This window comes from Chanodichthys erythropterus, chromosome 10 (genome assembly GCF_024489055.1).
Source record: "Chanodichthys erythropterus isolate Z2021 chromosome 10, ASM2448905v1, whole genome shotgun sequence".
In the NCBI taxonomy this organism is placed as follows: domain Eukaryota; kingdom Metazoa; phylum Chordata; class Actinopteri; order Cypriniformes; family Xenocyprididae; genus Chanodichthys; species Chanodichthys erythropterus.
The window spans coordinates 28,532,501-28,545,706 of NC_090230.1; the positions used below are offsets into that span (position 1 = coordinate 28,532,501).

Genomic DNA, 13,206 nt, shown 5'->3' on the forward strand with positions numbered 1-13,206 from the left:
CACGGCAAGAGTCCAGTCTACTCACAGCAGCAGCAGAACATGTGCTCATAACGACTTTATCAATCAATATCAGCGACAGTGTGCTGAATCTGACTTCAGCAACTCCACAATCTGATCCAGAGAAATGACGAGACACACACACACACACACACACTCACACTCACTCACTCACTCACTCACTCACTCACACACACATACTCACACCTCCTACGCAACACATTTCCCTGCTGTTCCACATGAATCCCACATGAGAGCCTGTTGAGGACATGATGAAGATCCAACATCATGAGTGTGTTTGCAGTGCTAATCAAAGAAGTTCGGTCCGACTATCTTAATCTAATCAGGAAACAAGCAGACGACACACACACACACACACACACACACACACACACACTCGCAGGACATTTCCTGGGTCATTTGTATTTATTTGTGGCCTCACACACACACACACACAAACTCACACACACACACATACATTCTTCACATTACTCTTCATTATGGAGGCCGTCCAGGAGCCCTGAGAGTCTCAAAGCATTAGCATGTTAAAAGCCACACACACACACACACACACACACACACACACACACACACACACACACTCGCGCTGTGACCCGCCCCACCCAGCAGGCATTTCTCAGGCTCTGTTAAGGTCGTCATGGCGACTCAGCGCTTAACAAAAGCATTTCTCAGCGGCATTATTCACACGCAAGAGAAAAGACACTGAAAGACATGGAGGAGGGGCGAGAGGAACACACAACAGGAGAGAGAGAGAGAGAGAGAGAGAGAGAGAGAGAGAGAGAGTTTTATAAGTGAAGGTGAAGTTCTGACTGATGACCTCAGAAGAGTGACTGAAACCAGCCTGACCGCCAGAACATCATGCTAACATCACGCTAACACGCGCTAACAAACATACGCTGGACGCTTGAACCGCAGTGTGATAAAACACAACAGGCATAAAGATCCATTCACACCTATAACGATAACTAAAATAATGAATATAACAATAACTATAGCGATAACTGTAAAGATAACAATAACTATAATAACTATAAAGATAACAATAACGATAACGATAACTATAACAATAATAATAATAACGATAACTACAACGATACCTATAACACTAACTATAATGATAACTCTAAAGATAATAACTATAACGATACCTATAATGATAACAATAACTATAATAACTATAAAGATAACAATAACGATAACAATAATTATAACGATAACTAGAAAGATAACAATAACGATAACTACAACAATACCTATAACACTAACTATAAAGATAATAACTATAATGATACCTATATTGATAACAATAACTATAACGATACCTATAAAGATAACAATAACTATAATAACTATAAAGATAACAATAACGATAACAATAATTATAACGATAACTAGAAAGATAACAATAACGATAACTACAACAATACCTATAACACTAACTATAAAGATAATAACTATAATGATACCTATATTGATAACAATAACTATAACGATACCTATAAAGATAACAATAACGATAACTACAATGATACCTATAAACACTAACTATAATGATAACTATAAAGATAATAACTATAACAATACCTATAATGATAACAATAACTATATCGATAACTATAATGATAACAATAACCATAACGCTAACGCTGACAATAACTATAATAACTATAAAGATAACAATAACGATAACAATAATTATAACGATAACTAGAAAGATAACAATAACGATAACTACAACAATACCTATAACACTAACTATAAAGATAATAACTATAATGATACCTATATTGATAACAATAACTATAACGATACCTATAAAGATAACAATAACTATAATAACTATAAAGATAACAATAACGATAACAATAATTATAACGATAACTAGAAAGATAACAATAACGATAACTACAACAATACCTATAACACTAACTATAAAGATAATAACTATAATGATACCTATATTGATAACAATAACTATAACGATACCTATAAAGATAACAATAACGATAACTACAATGATACCTATAAACACTAACTATAATGATAACTATAAAGATAATAACTATAACAATACCTATAATGATAACAATAACTATATCGATAACTATAATGATAACAATAACCATAACGCTAACGCTGACAATAACTATAACAATAACTATAAAGATAACAATAACTATAACGATAACTATAAAGATAACAAGAACGATAACTACAACAATACCTATAACACTAACTGTAACGATAACTATAAAGATAATAACTATAACGATACCTATAACTAAATATAATAACAATAATTATAACGATAACTATAACTAACTATAATAACAATAACTATAACTATAACGATAACTATAATGATACCTAACACTAGCTGTAACGATAACTATAAAGATAATAACTATAACAATACCTATAACTAACTATAATAACAATAACTATAACGATAACTATAACTAACTATAATAACTATAACGATAACTATAATGATACCTAACACTAACTGTAACGATAACTATAAAGATAATAACTATAACGATAACTATAATAATACCTAACACTAGCTGTAACGATAACTATAAAGATAATAACTATAACGATACCTATAACTAAATATAATAACAATAACTATAACGATACCTATGACTAACTATAATAACAATAACTATAACTATAACTATAACGATAACGATAACTATAACGATACCTAACACTAACTGTAACGATAACTATAAAGATAATAACTATAACGATATCTATAATGATAACAATAACTATAACGATAACTATAACGATACCTATAAAGATAATAACTATAACGATATCTATAATGATAACAATACCTATAACGATACCTAACACTAACTGTAACGATAACTATAAAGATAATAACTATAACGATACCTATAACTAACTATAATAACAATAACTATAACGATAGCTATAATGATACCTAACACTAACTGTAACGATAACTATAAAGATAATAACTATAACGATATCTATAATGATAATAACTATAACGGTAACTATAATGATACCTACAACACCAACACTAACAATAACTATAACGATAACTATAACTAACTATAATAACAATAACTATAATAACTACAATGATACCTGTAACACTAACTGTAGCGATAACTATAAAGATAATAACTATAACGATACCTATAATGATAATGATAACAATAACTATAACGATAACTATAACGATACCTATAACACCAACACTAACAATAACTATAACGATAACTAACTATAACTAAGTATAATAACAATAACTATAACGATAACTATAACGATACCTATAACACCAACACTAACAATAACTATAACGATAACAATAATGATAACTATAATGATACCTACTGTATAACACTAACAATAACTATAACGATAACTATAACGGTAACTATAAAGATAACAATGATTAACTATAGCAATAACTATAACTACAATGATGATCAAAACAACTATGATAATAATTAGAACAATTTTCTATTTCAGTAAATGTAATGATAACTACAACAATAACTATAACCATGCAGTTTTAATAATCACTCTAACTCTAAGAAAATAGCAGAGAGCACAACTATAACGATAGTGACGAACAATAAAAACATTGACAGCCAATCAGAATCCATCCTGCTTTAAAGAGCTTGAGCATTTAAAGAGACAGGCGACAAAACTGCAGCGTTTATAATAAACAAAACAATATCCAACAATGGTGTTGATGTTAAAGTTAATCATTTTATATATTGTATAGTAGTACAGTAGTACAGTTATATTAATGTTATAGTTATTATTACAACTTCAAGCTCGCTAAGGAACTTCTTAGTAGGATTTCAAGACAACACCACCAATTTTCAAAATCAAATTAAAATCACAAGACATTTTTGTAAAACATAATCAAGCTACACTTCTAAGGTGTTTGAGAAGCAGCGTGTTCCTTTCATAAGTGTCGTGTTTCTCCGGCTCAAAGCGTCGAGCAGCGAGAGCAGACGGGTTCAGTTACACAAACACAGCAGAACCAGAACCTCCAGAACCTGCAGAGATCCTCAGGAAACTCAACTGTGAGAGACTGTTCTGTGCCAGAAATGTTCAGTGCTGTCTGTCTGTCATCTGCTTTTCTGCCATTTTTAATATTTTTATAAAATGAGATGAAAGTTACGCTTTCATATTTAATAGTAAAATATATTACTTTTTCATATTAAATGCTTAATAATTATTTTAAATAATAAACAAAATAATAATATAATGTGAAAAATCCTGTTTATAAGCAGATTTTAAGAATATATATTTCTAATAGTTTCTTAATAAAAACAATTATAAAAATTCTTATAATACATGTGAATTATAATACATTATAAAAAATCTATTCTTGAGGAAGTTTTGTCTGTTTTCCAGTGGAAAAAAAACCCTTGTAAATATGTATACTGTAAAAACAGTGTATGATAATTACATCTATTATAAAGTTTTATTATTAAAGAACGGACTGTTTTCGAACAGGTTTTCCAAGCCTTTTTCTTGCTCAGATGGGGGCAAACACTTTTTCACAGCACTGAATTTATGGTAATTTTGAACAATTAAAACCCAAAAACTACTGAACACTGAATAACTGTACATTATGTTATGTCAAAAAGACTATGTCTATCTGTGAAGGGCTCAGTGCGTCACAGCATGTGTTCATGAACACAAATCCCATCTCAGTGTTTCATCAATGAAGGCTTTACTGCTATTTACTGTGAGGATTTACAGCGGCAGAGAAAGACACATCAGCGGCTCATAATCTCTCCAGCTGATGCTGGAGCAAAAACACACGCATTTAGCCTGATCCAAAGAATCCTGTCGCTGTTACAGAAACATCTGTAGACCTCATGAACATTCACAACACAGACGTCAACGCGAAAGATTCACTTCCACATATGAATGAGGCCTGAAACTGATCTGAGAATTCCAGAATCCATGTTCTTTTTTCCTGTTTACATGTTCGTAGGTCATGTCCGATCCGTGTCAAATCAGAATCGGTTCACTTGAACCATGTAATATAAATGCGGCATAAGTAGTGTGTCTCAAACCACTTATAATAGACTCCCGAACAGAAAGATGAAAGACGAGACAGTTCATCAGTCTGAAACAAAGATATTTACCATCAAACAGGAAATCACATCCCTGCCGCGCCTCACACACACACACACACACACTCACACACTCGTCCTCAGCAGTATTTTCATCTCTATTCTCCCTCTCTCTCAGCGTGGCACTGACACACTCCTCAGCAGGTGTGATGCGAGCGCTGCGTCCTGCTCTCTGATTGGTGGAGATGCGGCACCAGTTGTTACACATGTATGAATCGATCTATAACACTCTCATGTGTCACTAGGGGCTCTTCCTCTTTCATTAAAGACACTCTCGAGGCTCAGCAACAGAAAAACAAAGTCTTCTGGTTGAGCTAACGAACGCTAACCGTTCTTACGCTGCGCTGGCCATCTGACCTTTGACCCTCAGGCCTCACAGACACAAAGAGCAGCTGAAGCTCGGCTCGCATTTAACTGCATGTAAAGCAGGGTCCAACAATAAGGATGTCCTGACGCTCCACTGCACTAAATCATACGTTTTTAGATCTCGCACATGTTTCTACGGCTTACAAACTTACACATTGGGTCATATATTGAACATAACTGTGTCCAGTTCTGCTCATTCAAACATGTTACCAAAGTAAAGTGACTTATTTGAGGTTTTGTTCAAATTGCAATGGTCTTAAAAGTTAGATTCGCCCTTAAACTCTACAAAACAACATATTTCCGCAGTTTTGTCTCATAATAATTGGCCTGCAATGTATCTTTCTGTCAGAATGAACAATAATCATATAAGGCCAGCCGAGCGTGTTTCCCCGGAGGCTGTCCATCAGGCCACAGTCACGCGAGGACCGACCGCTATACATTCATGAGTAACAGTTAATGTGCACTGCTTCAATGTCAAATAACCTCAAGGAAATGGAGACAGATCTGCTAAACCAACATCCGTGTCCCGCAGCGGCACGGCAGAGCATTCTCTCGCTCATTTATTAATACCGAGCCACTGCATGTCAGAGCAAAGGTCATGTATTATACATCACTGAGAGCTACAAATGCACAGATGTCACGCAAGCTGCTAAAGAAGCATGTACTTAAAGAAACAGATTCTTACCTGAGACTGAGATCTTCATGGACGCCTCCAGCGGTCTGTTGTTGTCCAGGGCTCGGCTGAGTCGGATCTCTCCTGTGCTCTGGTTCAGAATCACCAAATTCAGCTCGTTTCCAGCCTCGAAGCTGTAGTGGAGCTGATCCGAGATGTCTGGGTCGTGGGCCGGGATCCGCCCGATCACTCCCGAGGGGAAGCTGTTAGTCTTATCAGTTACGTAATTGTTAAAAATAATCTGGAAGTTCTTGAGGATGGGGATGTTGTCGTTCTTGTCAATGAGTTTGATGTGGACCGTGGCTCTGCTGACCAGGGGGGCGGACGTGGCCTGAACCACGATGACGTACTCCGAACGCGTCTCGTAGTCGAGGTCGGTCAGAGCGGTGAGCTCTCCGGAGAAGATGTCCAGTTGGAAGATCTCAGGGATGTTGCCTTCGACGATCTGGTACATGATCTGAGCGTTGCTGCCTTCATCTGGGTCTGACGCAGATATATGGGCCACCACCAGCCCAATGGGACTGTTCTCCTCCACAAAGATATCAAACTCATCTTTCTCAAACACAGGCGGGTTATCGTTTACATCCAAAATGGTCACCTGAATGTCAACTGGCGTCTTGAGCGCCGGAACACCTTTGTCCACCGCAAACGCTTGGAGATTATAGATGGGCGTGTTTTCTCGATCAAGGCGTCGCAGGGTGCGGACGATCCCCGACGTGGACTCGATTATGAAGTCGCCGTCTCCGTCCTCTCCGCCTTGGAAGGTGTAGAAGATGCGTCCGTTGAGGCCCGAGTCGCGGTCAGTTGCCGACACCTGCAAAACGCTGGTGAACACGGGAATGTCCTCCATGACCGAGCCCAAGTAGCGGTCCCGCAGGAACACGGGCGAGTTGTCGTTCACGTCGTTCACCAGGATCTCCAGGTAGGTGGTATCGGATTTCTGCGGGATGCCGTTGTCTCGAGCCGTGATGGCGAGCGTGTACGAAACTTGATCCTCGTAGTCCAGCTCCATTTGTGTGGTCACGGCACCACTGTCTGCGTCGATGTTAAACTGAGGGATGCTGTCGTCCATGAAGTAGGTGATCCGAGCGTTCTCACCCGTGTCCTCGTCCGTCGCGCTGATCATCACCACAGTGGTGCCGACGGGCCGGTCCTCGTTGATGTTGACGGTGTAATGGGAGCTCTGGAAAACGGGCCTGTGTGTGTTGGCATCCGTGACGTTGACGTAAACCTTGGCCGTGTCGAAGCGTGTGCCGTCTGACGCCGTGACGGTGAGCACGTACTGTCGCTCCAACTTGTAGTCCAGCGGTAGAGCGAGTGTTATCAGGCCTCCGCCGCTCTGACTGGTGATGGAGAAGCGGTTTCTTGTATTTCCGCTGGAGATCTGATACGTCACCACGCTGTTGATATCCTGATCGACGGCGGACACGGTGACGACGCTCGTCCCCACGGCTGCGTCCTCGTTCAGACGCATGTAGTAGGCCTTCTGCGTGAACTCAGGGTTGTTGTCGTTGACGTCTAGGATAGTCATGCTGATGCTAGCGGATGAAGACATAGCCGGCGTTCCGTGGTCTCGCGCCTCCACTCCGAAGTTATAGAAGTCCACGCTTTCTCTGTCCAATTCCGACGCTACGACAATCCAGCCGGTGCTGTTGTTGATGGTGAACGGGAAGTTGGGCGTGGTCTCCGTGAGACGATATTCCAATCGGGAGTTATCTCCAGCATCAGCGTCGACAGCCTGAATGTGAATGACGGAATATCCAACCGGAACGTTCTCCAGCACTGTTGCCTGGAACGGAGTGCTGACGAATATGGGGGCGTTGTCGTTAACGTCCAGAACTTGCACCGTGACCAGGCCGCTGATGTTGGAGAGCGGCGGGCGTCCGCCATCTTGCGCTCGAATGCGGAGCGTGTACTCCTTATTCATCTCGTAATCCAGCTGACTCACCAAGTCCAATTTGCCCGTCTGAGCGTCGATGTAGAACTGGCCTCTCGTGTTCCCGCTCATGATGCTGAAATGGACCACGGCGTTGCTCCCGCGGTCCTGGTCTGTCGCCGTCACCTGCAGGATTTCCGTGTTGGGCGTCAGGTCCTCGGGAACTTGAACGACGTAGCGTTTCTCGCTGAACTGAGGCGCGTTGTCGTTATCGTCCTCCACGACTATGTGGACGGTTGCCGTAGCGCTGCGAGGGCCGGGGTCGCGTCCTTGGTCGTTTGCTTCAACCAGCAGCATATAGGATTCGACGGTTTCGCGGTCGACCAGACCTCGTGTGCGAATAACGCCAGAGCGGGAATCAATCTCGAACACGTCGTTAGTCCCATTATTGTTCAGCAAATGATAAAGGATGTTTCCGTTGACGGGAGCGTCGCCATCCGTGGCACGTACCGTCAGGACCTCGTAACCTATCTCCAGATTTTCTCGCACGCTCTCTTTATAGTCCTGCTGCTCGAAGACGGGGTCGTGATCGTTCGTGTCGCTGACCGTTACGGTGAGAGTGGCCATGGCTGTACGTCGTGGCGTTCCGTGATCCACAGCCGTGACTCTGAACACATGCGTGTCCTTTGTTTCTCTGTCTAGTATCTCCACGGTGGAAACGACGCCGCTCGCTGGGTCAACGGCGAAGAGGTTGTTGGACCGACTGTCAAACAGGGCCTCTAAGAAGTATTCCAGCCTGCCAGCTTCACCCTCGTCCAGGTCAACTGCTTTTAAAACAACAACAAAAGTCCCGGATGGTTGATTCTCCGGAACGGACACCTGATACATGGGAGGTTGAAACTGAGGGTTATTGTTAACGTTCCTCCTCCTCCTGCTCAGCAGGCCCGAGTTTGAGCGCGCGGACCGCTGCAGTAACTTCCTCAGGTGTGCTTGTGTGAACGGGCCGCGACCCACGCGCCAGTGCGCATGCGCGACACCCGTATGTGCGCGTCCCACGCAGCGCAGTTGAAACTCTAGCAGAGAGTCTCGGGTGAAACACAGCGGAGCGGAAGTAAACAGCCGCCCGTCGGAGACGTAAAGCACTGAAGTCCCGGTTACGTTACAGTGCGTCGGGTTGCCCGGTAACACATCAAACACACGGAAAACATTGGTGCCCGCCTCAAGGCACTCTGAAGTGTCTATTAAACTTATAATTTCCACGTCCAGTTTTTCTTCCCGTTTGCGTTTATTCGTGCAGTTCTTTCCGTGGACGTGCACGCTATACTGGCTGGTTAAAAGGTGTCTAAAACCGGACGTGTTGTCCGCACAGTCCACGACCGCGTACACAGTGAACGGGTTCAAAAGAACCGAGTCGCAGTTCAAATTAGCGCCCGAGAAAGTGAGCACTCCCGCATCCGGGCGCAGAAAACTCTCCGCGAACCGGGGCAGGATGAGCTGGTCCAGCGCGCAGGAGGCGCTTCTCTCCAGATCGGCGATCGCGGTGCCCGGTCCCGCATCCTCACTCACATGAACAACGAAACAATCCACGAGCCACGGGAGTTTACACCACCCGAAAACGAAGAGCAACAAATCCCACTTCATCGCTCCTCGCTGCTGCGCTTCCACGGCGAATGAATTAAATCCAGTTTTTCCCCTCAAAGTTCGCGTGTGGAGTCTCCATGCTGATCCACGCACTGCGGTCACGCACACACCTCCGGTGAACACGGCTCGTGAATCTGGGGAGGGGATCATTAACATAAACCTGATTCAGAGCGTCGGGAGAGAAAGAGAGAAAGAGGGGGAGGTTGGGGCAGATCTTAAAAGGGCAACTGCCCCAAGACACCCTGCCGATGCTATTCAGAAAATATCTGCTCTGGAGAGGAACATCAAGTCATTTTACTGAATGAAGAACTAAAGGATAAAACGAAAGACTCTTGTTGTCGAGAAGTTGTTCGTCATTATAAAAGTGATAAATAAATTCCGGAAAAGCTATAAAGATCGAAAAAAACTGAGATATCTGAGCTAACGGGGAACGTTGTGGCGAGGTTCTCTCAAAGTTACGCACAAACGTTCTTCCAGTAACGTTAATAGAATTTTCGTCAGTTATCTGGCACAACATGGTTCACAGAACGTTTATTTCTGGAATATTTTAGTGAACTTTTGTCTATTTTTGTTATTTATTTTAAATGTTCGTCAAATGTAGAATTTCCAATGGAATGTTTCCTTAACGTTCGCACAACTAAAATTAAATATTATGAACCTTCAGAATCCACTAAATCGCCAAATAATAGGTTAATAATACAAAATAAATACAATTAAAGAAAAATAGAGAAAAATATGGTTTGGTTGGGGTATTATTTGTTCTGTTTAGCAACATTAAAGGGTTAGTTCACCCAAAAATGAAAATAATGTCATTAATTACTCACCCTCATGTCGTTCCACAGCCGTAAGATCTTTATTAATCTTCAGAACACAAATTAAGATATTTTTGATGAAATCCGTTGGCTCAGTGAGGCCTGAGCAATGACATTTCCTCTCTCAAGATCCATTAATGCACTAAAAACATATTTAAATCAGTTCATGTGAGTACAGTGGTTCAATATTAATATTATAAAGCCACAAGAATATTTTTGGTGCGCCAAAAAAACAAAATAACGACTTATATAGTGATGGCCGATTTCAAAACACTGCTTCAGGAAGCTTCGGAGCGTTATGAATCTTTTGTGTCGAATCATGATTCGGAGCGCCAAAGTCACGTGATTTCAGTAGATTGGCGCTTTGACACGCGATCCGAACCGCTGATTCGACACAAAAGATTCATAACACTCCGAAGCTTCCTGAAGCAGTGTTTTGAAATCGGCCATCACTATATAAGTCGTTATTTAGTTTTTTTGGCGCACCAAAAATATTCTGGTGGCTTTATAATATTAATATTGAACCACTGTACTCACATGACCTGATTTAAATATGTTTTTAGTACATTAATGGATCTTGAGAGAGGAAATGTCATTGCTCAGGCCTCACTGAGCCATCGGATTTCATCAAAAATATCTTAATTTGTGTTCTGAAGATGAATTAAGGTCTTACGGGTGTGGAACGACATGAGGGTGAGTAATTAATGACATTATTTTCATTTTTGGGTGAACTAACCCTTTAACATTATTAATGTCTACATTTATAAAAGCACAAAATATAAAAATAAATAAGTTATCCGTTTTAAAATTAAATAGAAATACAACCTACAAAACAACAAACACATTTGATGTCTTTTTTCAGATAAAGTATTTTGCATCACTGGCGCATTAACAGAGCTCATGAGCTGTTAAAGTAATGCTTAAAATCAACATCTTTTCTTTTTTAACTCCAGAAATGTTTGTTGTCTTGGCGCCCCCTGCTGTCCTGAACATATCACCGCATGTGCATTTAGGCCTATTCTGTTTTTCCTCACAGAAAGTTAAAGTTTAAAATTTGAATGAGTGGGTTATAATAATATTTAAATACCAATGCGTTTAATATTTACATACCTACTTACATACCTGACAGACACATTTAAGTCCACAGCTGTGAAGAGCGTTTATATTGGACCCTCATCGATAGGGGGCGCGCTGTTCCACTGGATGATGTGACGAGGGAAGAGAGTCAAAAATAAGTTATTCTACGAAACGAGGGCCATAACGTGTCCCAAAGTCTGTTTCCAAAGTTTAAAGTTCTTTTTAACATGATATATGATAAAATACTTTTTTTTTTTTTTGTAGATTAGCATACTATTTTTTAATCATTTTTTCATTATTACATAGCCAATTTCACGTCTGTGTTAACCAACATGACATTTGCATCTAAAATATCACCATCATAAGTTTTTTTTCAAACATATATTTTCAGGATTATATGTGTGTCCCTGTTTACACAAGATATATTTATTCACAATGAACCAAATTTGTTTGCAAATATTTTATGATGTGTGCGCGTCCCTCAGGTTGACTCACCACGTCACACTAACTTGTTTTATCTGTAAATAATGCACTGTTCCTTTAAATGACATCACAAAGCCGAAGTGACACCATTTGAGCCACCAAGAACAAAAGCAGGCAACTTATAAATTTTTTTTTTTACATTGTTTATTTGTTGCTTTTTCATGTTAGTCAGGGCCCGTCAAGCTTCAACTTACCACCCTTTCACGCAAAATAGATAGGGAAAACTGTTTTTAGTCATTTCTTTACATTACTAATAGCCTACAAAGAAAATTATATTTCAGATTGAAAGCATGTATCCTAGGTGAGAAACTTGACCACATGGGAGATTTGTGGACAGTGAACCACCCCGTCACAGGGTCATTTTGTTAAAAGTTTATGGAAAGAACATGAAATATTACATAAATTAATGTTGAATGATGTTCTTGTTGTGTGGACTGGTCAGATAAATGTAACTTTATTTGTATTTTTTAAGTGAATTCATTTTTTTTTTTTTTCAGTACAAACAATGAGGCCACTAAAACATCAAATTCATATTTCAAGATTAAAAATCTAAGAATAAAAAATATATTAAATTACAGACTTTCTATTGATGGTTTCCAAAAAAAGAGACATTTTACTATTAGGAAAACTATTAGGTTTTTAGGCTGTTATTAGGTTTTACTACTCCATATGGCACATATTGTCCGTGACGGGGTGGTACAAGAATGGCTTCCTTGCCTGAATAAAAAGGATAATATTAATAAAGATTTTGTGGGAAAATATGTTTTTTGGAGGATTGACATATCTTTCAAGTTGTAGATTTGTTTTTAAAAAAAAAAGTTTGTTCATGAAAATTTTGAGAAATACATGGAAATGGCACCGTTTCGTAGAATGACTCCAATATCCTGCATGATCTACTGAACAAATCATTTCTGATCAACTTTATACCGGATATGATTTATGGTGTTAAATCGCGTCGCGTATCTCCAACTAAAGTTTTCACATATTTTAGATTCTAATCTGCCCAGCAACGCCTCGGCGGAGACTCGCGCGCTTTTTTCCTGAGGGGAAAATAGCCGTCGTCGTTTAAAAAAATAAAAAATAAATAAAATTTTACAAGAGTAATTAAAAGAA

General features: G+C 39.7%; 1 protein-coding gene across 1 annotated transcript in view; it reads right to left on the reverse strand.

The window, feature by feature from the left end:
* celsr2 (cadherin, EGF LAG seven-pass G-type receptor 2) overlaps nucleotides 1-9,721 on the reverse strand; it is a 48,934-nt gene extending 39,213 nt beyond the window's left edge. The window contains exon 1 of the mRNA XM_067397167.1: nucleotides 6,217-9,721. Within this exon, the coding sequence (XP_067253268.1) occupies nucleotides 6,217-9,721 (3,505 nt within the window). The remainder of the gene's footprint in view (nucleotides 1-6,216) is intronic.
* Between the last annotated feature and the right edge of the window lie 3,485 nt (nucleotides 9,722-13,206).